The sequence below is a fragment of the Felis catus genome, chromosome E1, assembly GCF_018350175.1.
Source record: "Felis catus isolate Fca126 chromosome E1, F.catus_Fca126_mat1.0, whole genome shotgun sequence".
NCBI classification, from domain to species: domain Eukaryota; kingdom Metazoa; phylum Chordata; class Mammalia; order Carnivora; family Felidae; genus Felis; species Felis catus.
This window is the reverse complement of record NC_058381.1, coordinates 20,923,179-20,946,294: the sequence shown is the minus strand read 5'-3', so window position 1 is coordinate 20,946,294 and position 23,116 is coordinate 20,923,179. Positions and strand designations below refer to the sequence as shown.

Sequence of the window (23,116 nt, the reverse complement as noted above, 5' to 3'; positions counted from 1 at the left end):
ACCTGTCGAGTCACAGGCACCTCAGGGACTTGTCATTTGCATTAAGTGGGACCATACCTGTAAAGCAGTCAGCAGTGCCTAATTTACAATAAGTGCTCAGCCTCTGTCACCTCCCCCCACCGCAGCCCTGTCCTCATCAGATCTCCCCCACACTCTTGGCACAGCCTCCTGGCTGCTATCTCTCTGCTCCCATCCCTCCCAGCCTCCAGCCCTCCGCGGCATGGGAGTCACTGGGAAAGCTCAAGGCCCTCCAGCCCCACCCTGTCCAGGGACCCGAGACTGCCAGGGGCCAGCCTAACCCTAAAGGTCCACTGGGGAGCCGTGACTACTCTGGTTCTGACTGGTTGGGGGCCTCCCCACTTCCTCCTAGGCCTCAGCAGTTGGCACCCCATGCCCCCAGCCTGGTCCTCCTCTACCCAGAAAGGCCTCAAGGGAGGACCCCAGGAGGAGGACAGGAGGGGACATGTTCCTGCCTCGGAGTTAGAGAGCACTCAGAAGTAGCTTTCGGTGACACATCGGGGCAGCTGCTAAACCCCATCACCAGGGCACCCGGTCCCTACCCTGGGGGCACCTAAGTGGGCAATGGTGAGGATCCTGAAGGCAGCGAGGCCCCTCCAGCCTCGGGCCCCGCGACAGCAAGCCAGCCCCTGAGATGTGTGGGGCAGGGGCCGTGGTGCCCTGGGAGAGCCCACAAGCAGGGGCCACAGTTCCCAGGGCCTAGGCTGGGCTGCCAGGGGCATCATGACAACATTTTGCAGAATGAATATCAGCACCCCCTATCTCCTTGTCTCCAGAGCACTTGTGACACGATGCCAAACCACTCTGAAACCATCAGCCACACTGTGAATGTGCCCCTGCAGACGGCCCTGGGGACCTTGGAGGAGATAGCCTGCTGACAGCCCATGGACCACCCGGCACCCTCCCAAACAGACCTTGAGGCCCAAGACCCAGGACAGGGGACAGCAGGCTCAGGTGGGATGGCCCCTGATGACAGAAGGAAGCAAGAGCCCCCTATGCACACATAGCAAACTATCTGCCAAAACCTCGCTGTGGCCACGTCTGACACGACGCGTCCTCGGGCCCCGCCGTGCGTCCCTCTTAGGAGAAAAGAGTCACACTCTGGAACTGTCCGAGAACCAACCTGCCATCACATCTCACTGCCAGATGTATAAAGCACCTGCATGCTGAGACTGCTCGCGGCGCCACCCCCTCGTCCGTCTCTGTTCATGACTCTCCTCCGTGCGCTTTCCGCCGGCCACTCTGCAGTCCTGCAGTGGGACCAGGCCCCAGCCCCAGAGCCACCCCGTGGCCACGCTGGAATCGCGACGGCACGGTCAAGAGGAGAAGCTCAGAACTCTCAGCCACGTCCGGTCCCTGTGTAGTTTGTGAAGGTTCTTAACCTGCCCACAAACCCCTTTGCCCGAGCCGGCCTGTGGGCTGACCGGGGCCACCCCCACCCCCGTCCCAGCGCCTGGTGGAGGCAGGGCGGCCTGGGCGACTCCAGCGCTCATCCAGGGGACCTGCGTCATCCTGCTGTCCTCGTGACCCGGCTTGTACAGTCCAATTCTGTTTCTCTGGGGGTGGGGGCTTGTTTTGTCTGTCTGTCAGACATCTGTTCTGTTTTGTTCCATTCTCCAGATTTGGGTTTTGATGTTCTGAGGTTTGGTTTGATTTGGTTTCTCCATTTTCTCTGGCGTTTATTTATTCGTGCTTCCGGTCACGGTCATATTAAAAGCTGGTCTTGTGGAAACAGCCGGGTCGATGCTGCCTTTCCCCCCATTACTAAGGTCTCGCTCCCCAAAGCCTTCGGGAAGGGCCAGACCTGCCGGGTTAAAACCCACAGATTATAGCCATGGAAAGTCTCCTGCAACCATGCTTACCTTTACAAAGTGTATGGAGGGTATGCACTTACGTTCTATTCGAAGTCTCTGAACACTATTGATCGCAACCTTTAAACGATCTCATGACCACTGATGGGTCACAGCCTGCGGTCTGAACGACACTGCCCTGGACCATAGGCGTGTGGCTCGAAGAGAACACTGCCCAGACCTAAGAACCATGAAGGAGGCCTTCCCGTCCCTCTGCACTTCGGTCCTGACTCCTCTCCCCTGTCAGTGAAGTCGGGCTGGCCTCCCTCCCACACACCAGCCTTTCCGGAGGCTCTCTGCACCCCACCTCCTCATCCCCATCGAACAGACCTGCTTGTCCCTGCAGAGGCCACACTGGCTTCCCACCTCGCTCCCGCTACTGCTGAGAGGATGTCCAGGCAGGATCGGAGGGTGGAGGTGCCTAGTGGGGAGGTGCCTGCTGCGGCAAGAGAGAGCTTCCTGTCCAGGCAGAATCTGTGTCTTCACGGCATCATGTTAATTCCAAGGGGATGATGCCTGTAGCCTAACTTTCCCTTTCCCCACTCCCCCATCACTACCAACTCAAGGTCTCCCCTAAAGCCTCGTATGGTTGGCGCCTTCCTCCTCACGCACAGATGCGCAGAAAACACTGCCTGGCCCTTGCTCTACCTTCCAGTCTCTCACCATCATCCTCCCTCTCCCCGCCTCTCCCCTGCCTGATCCACGAGCACAAGGAAGAGGTATTTCCCCAGTGACCAAATGAGAAGAACCAGGTAGCAGGAGCTAGGAGCGCCCGCCCCGTCTCCTTCTCTCGGCAGCTGTGCTCTCTGGACTCAGTTCCCTTAATTTGAGGATGAAAATAATACTGTACCCATGTCTTCGCAGAGGATCTCTGGAGGCCCCTTCAGACTTGAGGCACGTGAGGCTCTGCTCCCCCTGCGCGGGGGGGACAAATCAGACCAGCCACGCTCACACACGCGGTGGCCAGGAGGCAGATGGGACACAGCATCCCTGAGATGCCTCCTCCCAAGCACCCTTTTGGCGCGGGGATGCGCAAGGCTGTTGCCAAAGCTGGCTTTAATCCTTAGGGACTGAGTGCAAGGTTGCTGGAAGGTGCCCTGTTTTAGTTTTCTGTCACCGCTGTAACAGGTTACCACAAACACGGTGGCTTAAAGCACAGATTTATTGTCTCCGGATTCTGGAGGTCAGAAGGTGGACACAGTTCTCCCTGAGCTAAAATCTAAGTGTCAGCAAGGCTGTCTTCCTTCCGGAGGCTCAGGAGGAGAAACCGTTTCACCTTTTCCAGCTCCCAGAGGCCACCCACATTCTGTGGCTGGTGGCCTCTGCCTCCATCAGCCAACCTGGCAACGATGGGTGGAGTCCTTACAGCACACAACCGTGACCTCCTGGGTCACATCTCCCTCTATCCCAGACCCTCTCCTGCCTCCCTCTTCCACTCTAGAGGGACTCTTGTGATTAGATCAGGCCCTCCTGATAACCCGTGATAATGTCCCCATCTCAAGGTCATTAACTTAATCACACACTTCAAAGTCTCTTTTGCCATGTAGAGTAATATATTCACAAGTTGCAGGGATTAAGATGTGGCCGTCTTTGGGGGCCACTATTCTACCTACCAAAGGCCCTTTGGACCATATAGACTATAGCTCTCATTTTCCAAATGAGCAGACCCAGGGGTGGGAGGGTGGGGAGGGTGGGTGATGGGTATTGAGGAGGGCACCTTTGGGGATGAGCACTGGGTGTTGTATGGAAACCAATTTGACAATAAATTTCATATATTGAAAAAAAAAACAAAAACAAATGAGCAGACCCGGGAGAGGCGGGGAGGGACTTGCCTTGTGTCACACAGTGAGTCGGTGGCCATGCCAAAGCTATACTCCCAAGCTCCCAGGCTCATAATTCCATTCTAGACCCACCAAGATGACACAAAAAAAGAAGCACTGAAAGTAATCATTTTTCCAGACTTTCCCAGGGAGTGTGGAAGTCCCTGTCCTTAGACAAACACACGCCTCACTGCATCAGGCTGGAAAATATCCTACTGGTGCCTAGACTGTCAGATACAGAGGAACAGCAAATGTCCTCAGGCTGCTCCCATCGGGGACAGGAACAAATGAAATTTCTAATCAGTGAGTTGGGAATCTATTGGAGGTTTCTGCCTTGTTCCAGTTTAACAGTTTCATAAATGTTTTAAAAATCTATATCTTAAGTTGCAATTTGAACTGCTTCATTGGATTTCTGGCTTCCTTTAAAAAAAAAAAAAACAACTTCAGATCAATCTGTGATGGAGCACAGAATATTCTCATGGATTTGGATTGCTTCATGGCTCACCTACGTACACACCCCTTCCGATTTGGGGATTCTGGTTTTGTTCATCTTGGAGCAGGCCTGCATACTGAACCAGTTTAAAGGGAAAGAGACAGGAAATTCGAAAGAGTAAATTAATAGCCAGCTGCTGATTGCTGTTAACCAGTGGTTAACCAAAGACACAGCTGTATGCCTGAATTCTTGGGAGGGGCGAGGTGTTTTTTTTCTTATCATTACAAACAAGTAGCCATGTGTGTAATCATTTCCTTAGTGAAGACCCGGGGACATTTGGTAGACAGAAGAGACTTAGGGCTGTGGCACATTTCCAAGAGTGGCCCAAAGGATGAGAAGAAGGCCGGGCGTTTGGAACAGTCACCAGTCCAAACCACAAGGTAGAATTATCAGTGACGTCAAAGGGCCAGATCGATCGATCAATCAATCGATCGATCAATCAAATAACGGCACGTAACCTCAGAAATAGAATCAGTGGAGTTGGCTGCAGTCAGGGAGAGGAAAGGGAATAAGCCGTTCTGTGAGTACAGCCATGCCAGGGACTGAGCTGGCTGCGGGCACACTGTTGCTTTGTTGTTTTTGGCAGAGAGAAACAGAGTTATTTTATTTTCCTTTTTCCAGCTTGCAGCTATTTTTGTAAGAGTCTTCATGAGCACGCCTGGTGAGAAAGGTTCACAGAGGGTCTCTGGAGAAAGGTTCTTGGCGAACTGGGAAGGCGGAAGGGGGAGGTAGACACCACCCAGGGGCGTGATCTTGGTGGGTACCTGAGTTCGCTCAGGGGAAGCTCAGTTCGGCCTGCCTAACCCTAGAGACCCAAGGAGAAACCTGGGACCTCTTCCTCCACAAACTCGAAGGTGTTCATTTGATTTTGAGAGTTAAACTCGAAGCAGAGGTGAGGCCCTCCAGAAAACAGCAGTGCATGAGCTCCCCATTACAGAATAGAAAAGGGGGCTCCGAGAGGCCACGGATGCCGCCCGCCCTGATCCACTCACAGCCAGGGCAACCTCACGCTGCGTAGAACAAGTTTCCTGGCGTAGCTGGGAAGGGGAAACACAGGAAGAACACAGGATCACTATTGATTGTGACTCCCATTGATTGGCTGTCCAGTATGTGCCAGGCACTTGCCTCCAAGGGATTTACCATGTGAGCAGGGAATTCTGACAAGTAGACAGATGACTACAAGTTCTGCAATGGAAGGAGAAGGAGAGAACAGCACCCGCCAAGCGTGGGGGGGGGGGGGGCGCTAGAGCAAGGACACCACCAATGTAGGTCCAGGGAATCTGAGCAAAGAAGGGAAAGGGGAAACTGTCCACAATGACCACTGAGAGACAGGCAGGTGCAAAGAATGAGGGGCATGTTGTCACTAAGGCCCTTCAGCTCTTTTCCCTGCCTTCCCAGTGCCTATGACGGTATTTCCCAGCCAGGGTCTGGTTTATTTCATTCCTCAGAGACTCCTGGCACATGGAATCATCTCGTGCATGCATCTGAATATTCCTAGGACTAATAGGTTGGGTGCGTTTGGGGCCAGAAGTTCCCTGGGGATCAAGAAACAGGTCAGGGGGAACCAATCCAGCCCAAGGACAGGCGGGAGGCGGAGAGTCTCTTCCTAATTCAGTTTAACATTTGCCCAACTCTATGCTCACTGACTTTGCAAGAGCAAAACAACCGCGGCACAGGCTACAGAGAGTCAAGGATTGACTTTCCAACCCATTTCTGCAGTAAACCGACCAAAGTTAACTTTGGACAACCTACTTCACTTCTCTGGGCCTCAGTTTCCCCCTCTATATAAGAAGAGGGGGTAGGAGAGAAACAAATAATCCCTTGGCGGGAGTCTATGAGTCATAGAGTCATAGAAGAGTCATAGAGTCTATGAGCGCAGGCTGAGAATGAGAGTCAGGCATTTAAACAAGTATTTAATGATGCCTGGTCTTCAGGGTAATTATGAGGCTTCAATGGGCTAAGGAAAATACTTTCTATCTTTTCTTCTTTTCTGTTTTCTTCTTGTCAAACATGGAATCTTAATCTTGTTTGGATTCAAAATAAAATGAAAGCTATGAGCTCTCTCCCCAGGGGGAAAAAATGCACATGGTCACTGAGATATATGTTTTATTATAGGAGGGTTATGGACCCCCGGAGCCCATCTGCGGCCCCCTAGGGATGCCCTGAGGCTAGGCAAAGATTCCCTGGTCCAGAAAGAGCCAACCTTTCCTTCTCAAAAGCGCCACAGCACCACAAAGAGCAACCAACACTTCTCCTAAAATGACATAATGGCTGTCATTTTTCAATTTACAGGAGGGAAAAAGAAAAGATAGGTAGGATTTGATCAATTTCAAGTTTCTCCCCCCATAATTTTTTTTAAACCTTTGGCACCTGCTGCAGCTTGTGTGCTAATGAGTTCCCACAGATGGCAAAATGAATGAGCGAGCAGAAAATGAATATGAACAGAGAACCTTGAGATGTGATTTCATAAAATTATTTTATGCATGCGATGATTTTGAGGACTGAGGAGACCTGCATACATAGAAAGCAGCTGCAGCTTGCTTTGCAAACATCCCTGTGGCCCGGTTCTTAAGGAACGTGACCACTGGCCCCACCGTACACATGCAGGAAATGCATGCCTTGTGTTCTCTGGGAGCTATTGAGCCCCAGACACACACGACTGTTGACATCTCATTCATTTCCGAGCAGGGGGGTAATGTTGTTTTTTTCTTTAAAAAACAAGATAACAATGGGGGGCCTGGGGGGCCCAGTCGGTTAAGAGACTGACTTCAGCTCAGGTCACGATCTTGCGGTCTGTGAGTTTGAGCCCCACGTAGGGCTCTGTGCTGACAGCTCAGAGCCTGGAGCCTGCTTTGGATTCTATGTCTCCCTCTCTCTCTCTCTCTCTCTCTCTGGCCCTCCCCCAATCTCTCTCTCTCTCAAAAATAAATAGACATTAAAAAAATTTTTTTAACTTGAAAACAACCACAACTAATAATAATAATAATAATAATAATAAATAAACAGCCCCTGATAATGCCTGTGAGTGATGCATTGGGATGGGGAATTTGAATGTCTTCTCTCCTTGAAGCTGCTCTCCACGCCATGCCTCTGAAGGAAGTGGCTCATGTGGCTAACTTATCACCATCATGGGCCATTTGTCTTTAGAAGAATTCAGACTTTGTGGTGTCCTTTCAAAAGGAAGTATATCCAAGTTAAAATAAGCCCAAGACAGGCAGCTCTCCCTGCCCATGGGTCCTGTCCCATGCTTTAATAAAAATCACCTGGGGCGCCTGGGTGGCGCAGTCGGTTAAGAGTCCGACTTCAGCCAGGTCACGATCTCGCGGTCCGTGAGTTCGAGCCCCGCGTCGGGCTCTGGGCTGATGGCTCAGAGCCTGGAGCCTGTTTCGGATTCTGTGTCTCCCTCTCTCTCTGCCCCTCCCCCGTTCATGCTCTGTCTCTCTCTGTCCCAAAAATAAATAAACATTGAAAAAAAAATCACCTTTTTGCATCAAAAAGAAAAAAAAAGGGCCAAGACAAAGCGATTGGTGGGCACCAAAGCATACCCAACTCAACCAGTCTTGGAGGAAGTCAAGGAACAGTTGGAAGAAGATATCCTACCGCCAGGCAGGGTCTCTGTCCAGAATCCCTCACCCCATGGACATTTTCTGTGTGCCCACTATGTGCCAGGCACTGTGGGTTCATATACCAAGACGACACAGCTTCGGGGGCTCAGGATCCAGTTGGGCAGAGGCGGGCCACAGATGTGCATGCAAGAATCTGGGCGGTGAGAGAGCTACCGCCAAGGTGCACAAGGCACAGTGCACCCCGTGTGTCTGCAGGGCTGAGGTGGTGTAGGTTTTGGCTAAAGCCTTGCCTGACAGGCAAATACCAGAGCACAGGCTTAGAGGCAGAGAAGAACCTGGGGGATCTGGGAAGGACAGACCCCTGATGAATGGGAGTGGGCTAGTTTCTCCACTGCCCTCCCTCCACTGTGCCTTCCCATCCCCAGGGGTCCCGCCAGCTAGAGTCCACGGGCTGGTCAGCTGTGGGGACCTGACATGCCGAGGACAAAGCACAGCCTTTGGGGTCCAATGGCTCCATCTGAATCCCAGCTCCACCAACTGCATTACCACGGCCAAACTCTAGAACTTCTCTGGAACTCAGTTTCCTTCTAAAAATCTCTACTTCTTAAGCATGCTGTGAGGGTAATGAGATGAACTGTGGAAAGAACCAGTGTGGCGCCTGACACATGATGAAGCCCCGCCCTTCTTACCTGCCAACTCATGGACAGTGGCTTCCACTGAAGCATCGGGAAGCATTCTGGGCACATTGTAGAAGAGAGGCTTGTGCTCGGTTTGTAACGCTGGCCATAGGCAGGAAGTGGTCACACATATGCCACCCCGTAGGAGGTGGTCAGTAAGGGCTGGACCCCGTCTGACCAGGCCAGCCTCCCACTCTAGAAGCTTCAGGCCAGTGCCTGGAGTGGAAAGAAAATAGGTGTACCCAGCTGAGATGGCGAGTCTCCCAGACAGAGCACAGGAACCCAGCTCAAGAAGAGAGCTTGGCAGAATCCCCCTCAGCTGCCGGGAGTCTCTGCCTGCTTCAGATGTACCTCCAGGTAGAGAAGAGATAGCACCTTAGGGAGCCAATCATCTTCTGGAGCATTCATCCCACTCAGCACAGAAGATCTAGAAAATCCCACGTCCCATTAGTCTCCTGGAGCCACACTAGTCAAGAATGAGCTGACTTGGACTAAAAAAAGGGAAAATAACGTACTTCATTCTCCCTGCCTTCTGTAGAAATCTCTGCCACCTTGTCCAAACCATTCCCCTTCTCCTTCTGCTTCCCCTTCCCACAGTCTCCCATCTTCTCCTGCTCTGTCTTAGCAAACTGTTGAGGACATGGCGCAGGCTTCCCAGGTATGCCCCAGATCCCAAGACAGGCAGGACATACGCTTACCATTGCTCCCCAGGTGGACCCCCAGAGCTCAGGGAAACCAAACAAGGGGCCACTATTTCTTTTTAAAAAAATTTTTTTTTCAACGTTTATTTATTTTTGGGACAGAGAGAGACAGAGCATGGACGGGGGAGGGGCAGAGAGAGAGGGAGACACAGAATCGGAAACAGGCTCCAGGCTCCGAGCCATCAGCCCAGAGCCTGACGCGGGGCTCGAACTCACGGACCGCGAGATCGTGACCTGGCTGAAGTCGGACGCTCAACCGACTGCGCCACCCAGGCGCCCCAAGGGGCCACTATTTCTTAACGCCCCCCCCTCCACCCGCTGTGCCAGGCCCTGTACTAGGTGCCACACTGCTCTATATTATGCGATCGACACAGTATTGCAAGGTGGCCTTTATCAGCTCTTCTGGCCCCTGAGGAACACTGAGGCTCAGAGAGGTGGAGTGACTTTCCCAGGGTCAGGCAGCGAGGATAAAAGAGGGGGCAGGGGGAACACTGTGCCAGCTCTTCCCAAATCATGCTGAACTCTGTCTATAAGACATAGCCGAGGGGGAAGTAAGTGGCATTTGGATGAAAAGTGGCCAGGGTGGTCCCCCTGAGAGGTAGAAAGTCTCCCCAAGGGGGCTCAGGAGGGGCAGCAGGTCCATCTTGAGGGATGTCTAGGGCCTGACACATAGCTGGTACTTAATACCATTGCATGAATTGCTGCTCTCTTGAAAGGTATCAGGGCTCATTCATTCACTGACTCAGCAAACATTAGCTGACCGCCTACCGTTCATTCTTTCATGCATCAGTCATGCATTCAACAGGTTCATCCATGCACTGAGAACCCACTATGTGCCAGCCACTATTCCAAGTGCTGGAAATAGAAGGAACAGACCCATCTCCTGCCCTCATAGTGTTTACAATCTAGTATAAGGAGATTGAAAAAGGATGTATGTAAATTCACACGTGCATGAAATCATCTCAGACAGTAATACACGCTACGGAGGTAAGACAGTGACAGGAGGGGAGAGGAGTTTCCTTCAGCTACAGGGGTCAGAGAAGTCAATCTGAGGAAGTGAGATGGAGACAAGAGCTGGTGGAAGAGAAAGGAATAGCCATGCAAAGATCTGAGGAAATGGCATTTCAGGAAGACAAAGGGCAGGTGTGAAAGCCCTTCTTTGAAAACAAGCCTATTGCCTCAAAGGACAGCATTGATCAGCTGGAGTGTAATGACGGGGAAGAGTGGCAGGGGCTGGTGACAGATATGAGGCAGCATGCTACACCCAGGGATGCCGGGGATGCAAACCAGCCACAGCAAATTTTCTGAACAATTAAGAGATGATGTATAGGTGTTGGCTGAGCCGGCCTCGTGAAAGATCTTGTGTACCAAGCCGAGGAACTTGGTCTTTAACCTGAAGGTGAGAAAAGTCATTGTGGCCAGAATGCAAGGGAGTAACAGGGTGGAAAGCTCACTGGAAGGGAGGAGGCGGGATGGCAAGGGACATCCTCACAAGGCCAAATTGCAGTCGTCCTAGGAAAAAAGTGCCAAGGGCTTGAGTTTAAAGTAGTGGTATCTGAGATGGAAAGAAGGGACAGTTTTCAGATAGATTAAAAAGGTAAAAGAGGGGCGTCTGGGTGGCTCAGTAGGTTAAGTGTCTGACTCTTGATTGCGGCTCAGGTCATGATCTCACGGTTCGTGAGTTCGAGCCCTGTATTGGGCTCTGTGCTGAGAGCTCGGAGTCTAGAGCCGCCTTGGATTCTGTCTCCCTCTCTCTCTCTGCCCCTCCTCCCCCTCAAAAAAGTAAAATAAAATAAATTTAAATTTAAATAAAAAGGTAAGACAGACTGGACATAATGAACAATGGAATGTGGGGCGAGAATGTGATGTGGAAGCAGGGAGATGCCAGGACATAGCCTGGTTACTGTCCTCAACCTGAGCACATCACTTAGAAATTGAAACTTCCAGGTTAAATATAGACCATTTACCCCTCATGCACAGATGAGGGCTCTCTCCCGGATTCTTCTCTTCCATCACTACCTGCTCCTGGTCCACCACCAGGCCTCCAGGATCCTTTGTCCAAGCCTGACCGCTTCCCAGTCCCATTTTTAGGGGCCCCAAGGCCATCACCCCAGCCTAGAGCCTCCAAGTCCTTTTAACAACTCTTGCATCTATCCGAGGGCCTCACTACCCACTCCCGAGTGAATGGCACTCAGTGGAGCAATCAACTGATTGCAAGCAGCAGAAACATAAAGTGAAGTTGAAATAGACTGTATGAATCATCCAGAGATAATGGGCCAAGGGTCTCCAGCCAGGTGAGCAAGAGAGCGGACTTCAGGTGACCCAGAACAACCACCTCTCTGCAAAGTACAATGACCTAAGAGCACACATGGGATCATATTGACCTGGGCACAAATTTATCTCTCCTGTCTCCTTATCTGTAGAATGGGGATAACAAGGAGATTCCCATCATAATAATTGCTCTAGGGTCTAGATTCAGTGATGCATGGCACATGGTAGGCACAGTGTTGCTTTGATACTAAAAAGAGAGCAGTATCTCCCTACAACTTAATGAGAATGTATCCGTTCATCATTGATCCCCCAGACCCCCAACTCCCAGCAAGGACTTTCTCCTTCACCACTGTCCACTTGTGTGAGTAACCCTCAAGCTTTAGCATCACCTTGACTTGGAGTCAAAAGCTCCCCTGGGGAGGTGGGACACGAGGCAGGGCCAACTATACTCTGGTGATGCGAGCAACCCAACACGAGGCCAGCAGCGGACAGGAGACTGGCCTGCCTCACCAACTGTGGAACTCAGACACCCTCTGCTGTTTGCTGACCAGTGGATTTGGAGATGGCAGGTTGATAGGGAGGGGCGGTCAACATCCCAGTCATCTCTTCTCCCTGGGAGATGCCAACCGTGCAGAGAACTGCAGGGTTCTCTGAGTCCTTTCCAGAAGAATCTACAGTCTCAACTCAGGGCTCAAACTCTCAACATCACCTCAGATACTTCGCTTGCCACCACATCCACAGTGATCCTGAGACCCTGCCCACCTTCCTCCTTCAGACACATCCATCCTGAGGACTCTGAGCTCGAGGTGAATGGGAGACAGCGCCGCCTCCTTCAGAGGGTCCCACATATTGAGGAAAGCATAGAAGTATGGTGTGCTGCCTGAAAGCCATCCACACCCTCCACCCAATCCTCCAGCCTCCCAGCAAGGGTCAGCAGGACAAGGGGTAACTTCCTTACCCAGGCTGGGGTGGCCACCAGCACTTGAAGTTCTTGCCACTAGAGGACACTGGAGAGCAGGGTGAGAACCTAGCTGAAGCCCAGGGTGGTTGTCTCCACTCACCACCCACCACCCCTCCTTGGCTTCTGCCAGTGTGTTAACAGTCACCAACTGGAGGGCCAGGGCACTGTGCCACCCCTGTGACCAGAGTCACAGAAAATAAATGTCCCAAGGACCCTCCCAGATAAGCCAGGGGTACACCACACCAGACCCGGGTAAGGTTACCAGATAAAATATAGGACACCTAGCTAAGTCTGAGTTTCAGGTACATAACACACAGTTTTTTAATATAAGTGCATTCCATGAAATATTAGAGACACACATGTTGTAAAATATATTTGTCGTGTATCCAAAATTCAAATTTAACTCAAGCATCGTGTTTTGGTTATCGTTTTTTGCTTAGCTAAATCTGGCAAACCTAGATCCAGGTAGAGGGTCTAGGAAACTCTACCAGGCACGGGCAAGGGAGGCACTGACCCCCTCCTCCGCCCCCCCGCCAGGCCTCCAGAAATGGAAGCAAGACTTCCATGGTAGGCTTTCTGGAGCCCACCTGCAGCCCAGCCCGGCTGGACGGTGAAGAAACCCTGAGATGCTCTGGCTCTGACATGCCATCAGGAAACACAGCGATAGCAGAGAACCACACTTGGGTTAAACCACTCTTTATTAGTTGGCTTGTCTTCCCAAGCCTGCGTCAGAAACCAAACCACATCTCCCAGCCTGCTGTGCGTGGCCCGGTCCATCCACAGAGGATCCTACAAGTCACAGCCATCCACCCAGTCCTTGAGGTCCTTGCCCTGGCAGTGACGCCTCCAGGCCTCCCTGAGGGTGAGGGATGGGGAAGAGGAGAGACCAAATCAGCTGCAGCCTTTAGTCCCTGCTCAGAGAAGAACAGGAAGGAGGTGTGGGCTCTAAACCAGAAGTGAGGTAAGGAAAGGGGCTAGAAAGGGAAAAAGGGACAAGTAAACCCCATTAACTAACAAAGAAGGGGTAAAAAGGGAAGACAACGGCCTTAAAAAGTCATCTGTCTAGGCTCCTTATTTTACCAATAGAGATACAAGGTAATTTGTTCAAGTTCACCCGGAAGGCAGGGGCAAAGGCCTGGACTCCTGGCGTCCAGAGCCCTAGTCCAGTGCTCTTTTCTTACACCATGCTCCTTCTGCTGACAGTAATGCCACCTTACAAGCGTACAGCCCTTTACAGTCTACATAACACTGTCCTATCCCTCACTCATTTGTCTGCACTCCCCCACCCTCGGCAGCCCTACAACATAGATTAAGCAGGTATCATGTTCCCTATACTCCAGATCAAACACTGAGTCTCAGATGCAAATTACTTGCCCAAGATCCGTAGCTAGTAAATGACAGAACTATAGCCACAGCCACGTCTCTGTGGCTACCGGTTCTGGTCTTTCAATTGTTGGTAACTATAGTTTATGGGCTCTTTCAGGACCATTACCTTTCTCCTGCCTCACATTAGCATCTTGAGGAAGGAAGATAAACAAGATCCTGGGGTGCTGCAGTCCCAAGTTGTCAGGGGTTCCAAGCCTTGGTAACTCCACAATGTCAATGTCAAAGAGCCCAATGACCAATTGTGCCCCTAAAGGGCCTCTATAGATCCATCAACGAAGTGTGGTCACCTGGCTCGTTTGTCTCTCCCATTAGACTGTGAGACCCTCGAAGACAAAGACTTGGATCTCAGCCTCTCTGAAGCCCAGCACCCAGCACAGAGCCTGGCACTCTCAGTATGTGCAGGTGAAAGAAAGAAACCGTCTCTTTCTACTTTCTGGAACCACAGCCTGTTATTAGCCTCAGCCACATCTCAGGGGTGATACCTGACATCAATTTACTCCCAGTGCATAAAAGAGCTGTTCTTTCCTTTAACCCAAAAGGACCCATGTCTTCCATCCCAGGGTGCGGTATCCAAGGCCTCAAACCCTTAGACTCCTGCCGAGCCTGCACTCACCCTTCCTGACCTTATAGCTGTGTGTTATGTCCTGCCGATCCTGCCCCACTCCAGATTCCGGTCCTGGAATGTCAACTGTTCCCAGGCCAACACATCTCCAAAGCTGTAGCCATTGTCAAGGCACATCTTGAACCTTCTTTAGATTCACAGTCATTTCTACCTTGTCCTCTCCCTCACTGCCACATATCATCTGTCCCAATGTCTCCTCCACAGCCCTCCTAGCCAACCCCCCTCCTGTCCATCACCCCTGCAACTGTCCTAGTGCAGACCCTGGATCTCTCACCTGGACTCCTGCAAATGCTTCCCCACCATCCCCCTACCTCTAGTCTCTCTCCCTTCCCTCCCCTCCTGGGCTGACACTCACTGCCTCCCAGACTGCTTTACCTGCCTTGTGACAGTCACATCTGTCTTTAGTTCCGGGGCTGTGGCCACCTAGTGTATTTCACCCTCCCCACATTCTGCCCCTGTTGGTCTCTTATCCAGAAACATGGGGAAAGGGAGGTTGGAGACTAAGCAGTGAGACCCCTATCAGAGAAGGCTGTAGGGCCACTGCCTCAGACGCCACTCTGCAAACCAAAGATCTAGTCCAGTGCCCCATGAGATGCTCATCCAACTCCCTTGCCTGTGAGGATGGTGGCTGCAAAGGCCATCTTGTGGGAAACAGGCAGGAAAAGAGAAAGTTGACAAGATGAGGCTCCGGGGCGCCCACCCATGCTTCAAGCAAGGACTTGCTTCCTTGATCCATCATGTGTCTTGGGCTTTTCTCCCAAAGTTAGTTTAGATGAAGATGCCACAGTTAAAGAAGCAAACACACAGACAAGGTTGGCTAGACCCGGGTCTGGCGGACCTGTAGGCAGGCACCCTAACATAGGCACATTTTGGGAGAGCCAGGCTTGTCTCCATGAGCTGCAGTGAATTCCTCGCCCTCCCTGACACTCAGCGTATTGTCCATAAATAGCGATCTCTATGGTCGAAAGTCACGTGCAAAGTAGATTGTGAAGCCAGGGAACGGTGGCCAAAACAAAGTGAACACTCAGAAAAGAAACTTCCCTCTTGCTGTCCACTAGTCCTGGCCACATCACCCAGGGGGGGTCCAGACCACGTCACTTACCAGCTGGCCAGCCCCTGGGGCTGTTGAGCTATCTTCATGGCACAGATGACAGTGTCCTTAAGGTTAGGATTCAGCAAGTCTGGGGTGGGAGGCAGAGAAACATGATGAGGGAACAGGGGACAGAGCTAGACATCCACACTCTGTTTCTCTCTCTCTTACACACACACACACACACGCCTTCCACAATCCTAAATGCAATCCTGTCTCTCAACCCCTGTCACTGTATCACTCCCCTCCCCACATTCCTATATCTCTCAGAACAGTCTCCCATCTGGGACCCCAAATCAGATTCATGGAGGACCCATACTCATCACTTGCCCCATCCCACTCTCCTTGGGAGGCCCAGGGGGTCTCCCACTCAGATTCCCACTCAGAGATAAAAGCAAGGGGAGCAAACCACCCCAGGAAAGAAGCAAAGGCAGGTGCAGAGGCCTGGCCCCAGGCAGCCCCAAGCTCAGGCCCGACCCTACCGGAGCAGTACATCTGGCACCAGTTGGGGACATCAGTGCTGAGATTTTTGCACCACTTCCGGCTGCTGATCTGGAAGATGCCATTGTTGGTGCTCCCATCGGCTTCATGGTCCACAGCAGCTGTATTGAAGCCACTTGTGAAGTAAGCAAGACAGACCCCTGCATAGGGTGGAGACGCGGGCCTGAGGGTCAGATGACCGAGGCCAGCACAGACCAGGACACTCACGGTGCTGACGCCACAGTAGCTCCTCTGAGCCTCAGTTCCTGCTTCAAGGTGGTCAGGGCTGCCAGACTCCTGCCTACTTTGCAAATGACTCCATCAAGGCTCAGGGGAGCAAGTGACTCACTCAAGGTCACCACAGCTACCAAAGGGCAAGAGTCAAGACTGTTCCCTCAGGCCTCCTGACTCCTAGAGCAGCCTCCCTGCTACCTTACCACTCAGCACACAGTGGGGCCCAAGAAATCTTTGTGGGCTGAATGAACAAGAAAGAGCCAGATCTTTAGAGGCAAGACGAGGAAGACACAGCTGCGCTAGCAAGGAGGCAGGCAATAGAAAAAAAAAAACAAAATGAGTCCAGATGTGGCTGGACTTCACAGCTTCCCAAAAATCTACCAGCAGCTTGAAAAGTTTGGTGTTACTGCTTTGCTCAGTCTACCCTGAAAGTCAATGGGACTATCCTATCCTCTTGGCGGCCATTATGATTAGGGTACTAAGCTATTCTGTTCCCTTGGCAGGTGACCTTAGCAGCAGGGGTAGAGGATGAAGGAGAATGCTGACCGGGCTGCTTGTGGCCTGCCTCTAATGTATCGAACTTGTGCTGAGTGTCACCTACCCATCATAGAACATTCGATGTCCAAAGGAGAGCTGAAGCTCGGAAAACTGACAAGGCCACACTCCCTGAGTGAGAGCGGGGAGGGAGGCTAGGAGGAAGGGGAGGCACCTGGGGGGAGCCTGGGGAAGCCTGGAAGGGAGAGGGGTTCTCACAGTCAGCCATGCTGTATCCCCGGTATCCCTCCATGCCGAAATCCTGGAGGGCTCTGGCCAGCTCACAGCGACTGTAGACCTTGGCCTGGCCAGAGGTGAGCAGGCAGCTGAGCAGAGTAGCAAAGGCCAGCAGCATGATGCCCGGCGGGCACAGTTGCCTTCTGGGGGCCCAGCTCCTGGCTTCCATGCACAGCCCCTGCCACGCTGGCTCACAGCTGGGTTTTGAGATGGCAGACAGCTCAACAGCCCTGGCCGTCCAGTCACAGAAGGTTACCCTTTGGAAGAAAAAGAAAACCAGGGCCTGAGCGTACCTGGGGAAAGGGGCAGAAGGCTCCGACATTGCAAATCAGCTCCCTTGCGGCCCTGACGAAGCATCAGCCACGCCTCTGAGATTCGAGATCCAGGAGAGGGTTCCCTAAGGCGATCTCCTCTCCATCTTGCTCTATCCTTTCCCCAGCAGCTGAGAGGGGAGGCCACATGGGGAAGAACATGAGCCTATTTGGAGCTCCATACCACCTGCCAGGCATGATCGAATCCCAAAGCCCTGTGTTACACAACTAGGAAGGGGCAACATTTGGAATGAGACCAAAGTTTACAGGACTCCAGAGCTCCATGAGTTATGGCCATGAGCACGTGTTTCCGGAGGGCAAGGGCCCAGCAATGTCATCACAGTGTAAGTCAGTCCCTAAAACCCGGCCATCAGAGGAAGTCTCTCCTAGTGCTGAGCCTGGACTGAAATAAAGTCCCCCATACAACACTGCCACCCAGCAGCCCTCCCAATGGGGCAGCCCTTTCACATACACATGGCCCCGAGGTGGTACTGAAACTCTCCTGCGTGCCCACCACCCTTTCTAAACCATCACCTTGCAAAAGCCTCTCTCCTTTGAAGCTCTGACCTCGGTTCCTTTGGCTTGCCTCTCAGCTCTGGCTCTGTTGGCCAGCCCTCGATATCACGGAGGACATTCGTCCCTGGTTATGGCTTCCACTCTGTCTCAGCCACCCACTCCCATGGCCTTGCCATCCCTGCATCTTACCCCCTCCCCTCTTCCCGCAACCCTCCATTCCAGTGCCTCCTTGACCCCAACCCCTGACACATCTTCCCACCTCTCCTGTGACCTCTATCCCACCACACCTGCTCTCCACCTTCAGAGATAGACACACAAACCTCCACACACCTCACAAAAGGGTGTCCCTGAAAACCCCTGGCCTCCAACCCCAATGGGCCTTCAAGCCATTGAGGGTGACAAGTGGATTAAGGGTGGGGCTTCTCAGTGAGCCCTGAGTTTGAACCCCACCTCCTCACTGCTCAACATCTCTGACTTTGGACACTTCCCAAGCCTCATTTTCTTCAGCTATGCGACGAGGAAGTGAATAATACCTGCCTCGTAAGATTGTTGGAAGAATGAATGAGAAGAGAAAGGCACGGGGAGAACTTAGCTCTTTGTACTAAAAATAGGTTAGTTATTTCTATTATGGAGTATTTCTGGCACCAGCACTAATGCTCGTCCTTGGCCAGCTTTCTCTCTCCCATTTCCCTCAAAGAGTATTCAAGACGCTCATGGCTGTCCGCAAGCCTCCTCCCCTCCCTGACCCACCCCCAAGCTCCCAGAAGACCTCACCTCCTGCCTCCCTGAGGCAGCAGTGGCCTCATCCCGCTCACCTCCACCCCTCTAGCCTGACCATGCATCGCCCCTGCACTTGTCAAGGTCCGTCGCATCTGCGAACTCCAGATTTCACCCTTTCCTGCCTCTCAACCTTGCCCCATGGATCACCTCTCCTCTCTTGGGGTCCTCGGCACCTCCTCCTACCGCCTCTCCTTCCTCTGATGCATGGATGCGCTTGGGTCTCGTCATTATCTATACTGACTGGTCTCTTTCCCTCTCTTCTCATGGAAACGTCTATGGGAAAAATTACCCCTTTCTCACCTCCCCTTTTGCTTTCAGCCCCATGATGGTTAGCTTCAGCACCACCACCACTCGCTGAAACTGTTCTGCCCAGTTCAATGGGCCTTGTCACTTCTCGTCCCACGGGGGCCCTCAGCAGCCCCTCTCGGTGCTGACCAATTCACCTGTGGCCTCTCTTCCTTCTCTTGGCTTCCATGATGCCCCCTCTCCTGGGTCCCCTGCTTCTTCTCAGGCTATTTCCTCTGATTCCCTTTATGGACTCCACTCTGCCTACGTCTTAAGTGCTGGCATGCTCGTCAGCCTTTTTCCCTCCTCTCTTTCACATCAGGATACCCTGTGGACAGCCCCACTGTGAACTGCCACCCGCGGCTGATGACGTCGTATTCCGTCTTCCCCAGAACGGTAGACGTCCTGTGCAGCTGCCTCCTGGACATCTCCACTTGGATATCCCACAGTCACCTCAGACTAAGCATGTCCAAAACAGAACTGATGTCCCCACTAAAATCTGCTTCCTTTAAGTCTTTCATTTCTGGGGTTCAAACATTCTTGGCTTTAAACATATTTATCCAAACTAGAAACATGGATGGCATTCTTCACTCCTTCTGTCGCTACCCCCCTTCACCCTTCCCTAACCATAGATCCCAAAGTGCCACTGATTGTACCCTCCCTCCAAGAGTTCAGACCACCATCACGGCACGCTAGTAGGCTCCTTACATCTAGTCCTGACTCTTCTTCCGAACTGTTCTACACACATTTGCCACCATGAGTTGTTGTTGTTTTTTTTAAACAAAAAGCCTGGCCACCTGACACCCTGCGTTGGCTCCCTTCATCATTGCTCCTAGGCATGGTCCACAAGGCCCCTGGTGACCCAGCCATGTGGACCTCTTTTCACTCACACAGTGAGTTCCTGTAATGCCATACCGTTCGCTCATGGTGATCCCACTGTCTGAAGCAGTAGCCCTCTCTTTCCTTTCCATGGCTAACTCTTATTATACTTGAAGGGTCACACCAGAGCTGAGTTCTCCAACACCCCCACACTCCTCGAGCACCCTGTGCCTCTGCTGTCCCTCTGTCACACTGGACTGTAATATGCATGAGTCTTTCCCACCATGAAGTGAACTTCCAAAGAACAATGGCCATCTTGTTTCTCTTCACATCCTAAGCATCAAGCAGAGCTGCTGGTTTGGAGTGGCGGCTTAAACTGAAGTATCCTGAGGTCCTGACCCCAACAGCCTGAACCCTCCCCAGCAAAGTTGGAGGCGGGGAGGTCAGGAGTCAGGGGAACCTCACTGAGTTCTCCAAACCTGACGGACACTGAGCTGGGCCTTTCCTGGATGTTTTCTAACTTAATCTCATCTAATCTTCTCAACAACTCGAGAGGCGTAGGAGTAATATCCCCCTTTATGGATGAAGAAACCAAGTTGACTGCTACATGGAGATTGTTTTTGACTTTTTGTAGCCAAGAGATTTAAAACTAATTTCATCTTGAGGGTTTCACGGCAGGTCAAGGTGTACAAGGAGTGAGATCTGATAATTCAGAGACCAGACACCTGCCAGCAAGGTCTCCTCTCTCTCTCAGCTGGGTGCTCTCCCAGCCCAGGACGAACCCCCCTCCATTTCTGACCACGACCTTTCTTTTTCCATGCCCCTCTCTGGCCAGGCCAGCCAGGGACTGGTTAACAGCTACAGAAAGAGGGGAAGGGGGCTCACTGATCAGGTGTCGTCCCCACCAGAGCTGACACAGCAGTGACAGTGGCGGCAGCAGCAGTGACCCAACACCCTGCTTCAGCTCAGGACACCCCCATGGTAGTGCTAGTGCCCCAGGCACCCAGCTTTAAGAGAATGATGCGAGAGGGCAGGCTCCAGACTGATGTAGAGGCTTCTGGAACCTCCCAGTTATGTGACCTCATCTTCTAGAACCATCTTCGCCCACTGAGCTTCAACTGGCCCCCCGAACCCCTCAATTTCGGGACTGGGAACATGTTAGGAGTAGCTAGGCCCAACCCTTCTTGGCCATCTACACACACACACACACACACACACACACCACAATATGTTGAAGGATGACTCCTCAGCTCCCGACAGGACCCTTCAGGTGGTTGCCCAGGGATGACAATGGCAGGTGCACACCGCCCCCTCAGGCAGCCTCCCTCACCGTCAAACTGCTCGCACTGGCAAAAAGTTCTTCCTTAGTGCTGAGCCACAGAAGGCCTGCCTTCTGCATCTGAATGATGACAGTTCAGTGTGGACAAGCCTAGGACAAAGGTGATGCCGCGGACCCTAAAGCCTGAGGGACAAAGACGTGAAGTGGAAGGACACGTGACACCTGTGTCTGTGCCCCACAGGGAAGTTTTTTTCTGTGATCAGTTCATTTCATTTGTTAATTCAAGGTAGTTAACATGCAGTGTAGTCTTGGCTTCAGGAGTAGAACCCAGTGATTCATCTCTTACATATGACACCCAGTGCTCATCCTCACAAGTGCCCATCACCCCTTTAACCCCTCCCCCCATGCCTCCAGCAACCGTCAATTTGTTCTCTGGCTGAATAGCACACCATTGTGTGCATATACCACATCTTCTCTCACCATTCATCTGTGGAGGAACATTTAGGTTTTTCCACATCTCAGCTGTTGTGAATAACGCTGCAGTGAACACGAGAGTGCTAATATCTTTTTGAGATCCCGATTGCAATTATTTCAGAAAAATACCCGGAAGTGGGACTTCTAAACCATACGGTCGTTTCATTTTTACTGTTTTCCACTGTGGCCGCACCGTCTTGCATTCCCACCAACAGCGTACGAAGGTTCCAATTTCTCTACATCTTCGCCAACGCTTTGTGGTCCTTTGTTTTTTTGATAAGAGGCATCCTGATAAATATGAGGTGATATCTCCCTTGCGGTTTTGATTTGCATTTCTTGAATGCTTAATGACATTAAACGTTTTGTGTTTTTGTTTTTGTTTTTGTTTCACATATACCTGTTGACCATTCGCATGTCTTCTTTGGAGAAATGTCTTTTTGGCATCAGTATTTCTTTAAAAAATTTTTTTTAATGTTTATTTTTGAGAAAGAGAGAGATACACACAGAGTGCGAGTGCGGAAGGGGTAGAGAGGGAGACACAGAATCTGAAGCAGGCACCAGGCTCTGAGCACTCTGCACAGAGACTAACGTGGGGCTCAAACTCATGAACCTCGAGATCACGACCTGAGCCGAAGTCAGACACTTAACCAACTGAGCTACCCAGGTGCCCCATGGCATCAGTATTTCTTAAAGGCTCCCCAGATGACTCCAGTGTGCAGCCAGGCTTGAGCCTTCAGAGCTCTGGACTTGAGCTAAGTACACCCAAGTTCAATGTCTTGCTCTGCCCCCTACTGGCTATTTAGCCTGCCCTGCCCACTAGAACCACAGCACTCAATCTCCCCAAGCCTCATTATGCTCCTCTGTAAAATGGAAATAATCCTTTCGTGATGCATGAAGATGCCTACCACTTAGTTCAGTACATTTTAGCTCTTGCTTTTATTGTCTGGCCCTTGGTGGTGATTCTGTCTGGTTGAGATTTGGGGTTTTTACTGCATTGGCCTGCTTTTACTATTTTATCGCTTCTTTTTATTGAGTAATCTTTCAGCTTATTTTGTTTTATTGTATGTTTTGTTATTTCCCACTTGACTTTCACTTTTAACTGGTGAATAAGAAACAGCAGCTCAAAAGGAACAGTTATGAGGGCAGATAAGGTCCCAGTTGGGGCTCGGTGGGTCTTTATTTCTCCCCTGAGCTCTGCGGGAGACTTTCCTGTTGCCCCAAAGGCAGCTCAGATTCTTGACCACATCCTAGTAGAGACCCTCCACTGACTCCTTGCAGGTTTAAGTTCCCCAGAAGCAGCTCTTACATTCCTGGTTCTCAGCCCCCGGCAGCACATTAGAGAAAATGCTGATGCCTAGGACCCATCCCAGGCTAATCACATCAAAATCTCTGGGGTGGGGCTCAGGCATCAGTATTTTTTTTTTAATGTTTCCAGGAGATCCCCAAATGCTACCAGGGCTGAGAACCACTGTCCTAACCAGACTTTTTATAGATCCTTAAATATGTGATAATGCTTTGCATCCATGTCATGTATGCTATGCTTCATGTTATTCCCTCTGTCAAACACATCCTTTCTATCCAACTCCCTGTTGGCTTCTAGTCCTTTAAACATCACTGAAGCTGGGCTTCCTCCTCTGGCCCACTTGGGCTGAGCTGGGAGTCCCTGGTACCCTTGCACAGCATCTGACGCTAATATGTCATCTTGCCTCCAT

The 23,116-nt window shown here is 51.6% G+C and overlaps 2 protein-coding genes across 7 annotated transcripts in view; one reads left to right on the top strand and one right to left on the bottom strand.

Annotated features, from left to right (window-relative positions):
• The window catches only part of ASIC2 (acid sensing ion channel subunit 2), a 1,012,019-nt gene extending 1,010,269 nt beyond the window's left edge, over nt 1-1,750 (top strand). For both annotated transcript variants that reach the window (XM_003996555.6, XM_023243509.2), the window contains exon 10: nt 795-1,750. In XM_003996555.6, the coding sequence (XP_003996604.1) occupies nt 795-896 (102 nt within the window). In that variant the 3' untranslated portion in view covers nt 897-1,750. The remainder of the gene's footprint in view (nt 1-794) is intronic.
• An 11,287-nt stretch (nt 1,751-13,037) lies between these two features.
• SPACA3 (sperm acrosome associated 3) overlaps nt 13,038-23,116 on the bottom strand; it is a 37,299-nt gene continuing 27,220 nt past the window's right edge. For 3 of the 5 annotated variants that reach the window (XM_019817512.3, XM_019817511.3, XM_023244613.2), the window contains 4 exons: nt 16,923-17,197; nt 15,938-16,096; nt 15,468-15,546; nt 13,038-13,213 (listed from right to left, as the gene is read on the bottom strand). In XM_019817512.3, coding sequence (XP_019673071.1) covers nt 13,147-13,213; nt 15,468-15,546; nt 15,938-16,096; nt 16,923-17,109 — 492 coding nt within the window. In that variant the 5' untranslated portion in view covers nt 17,110-17,197 and the 3' untranslated portion in view covers nt 13,038-13,146. Of the gene's footprint in view, nt 13,214-15,467; nt 15,547-15,937; nt 16,097-16,922; nt 17,198-20,536; nt 20,704-23,116 lie in introns of those variants that run through there. The other 2 variants (XM_019817510.3, XM_006940080.4) reach the window with 2 other exon arrangements.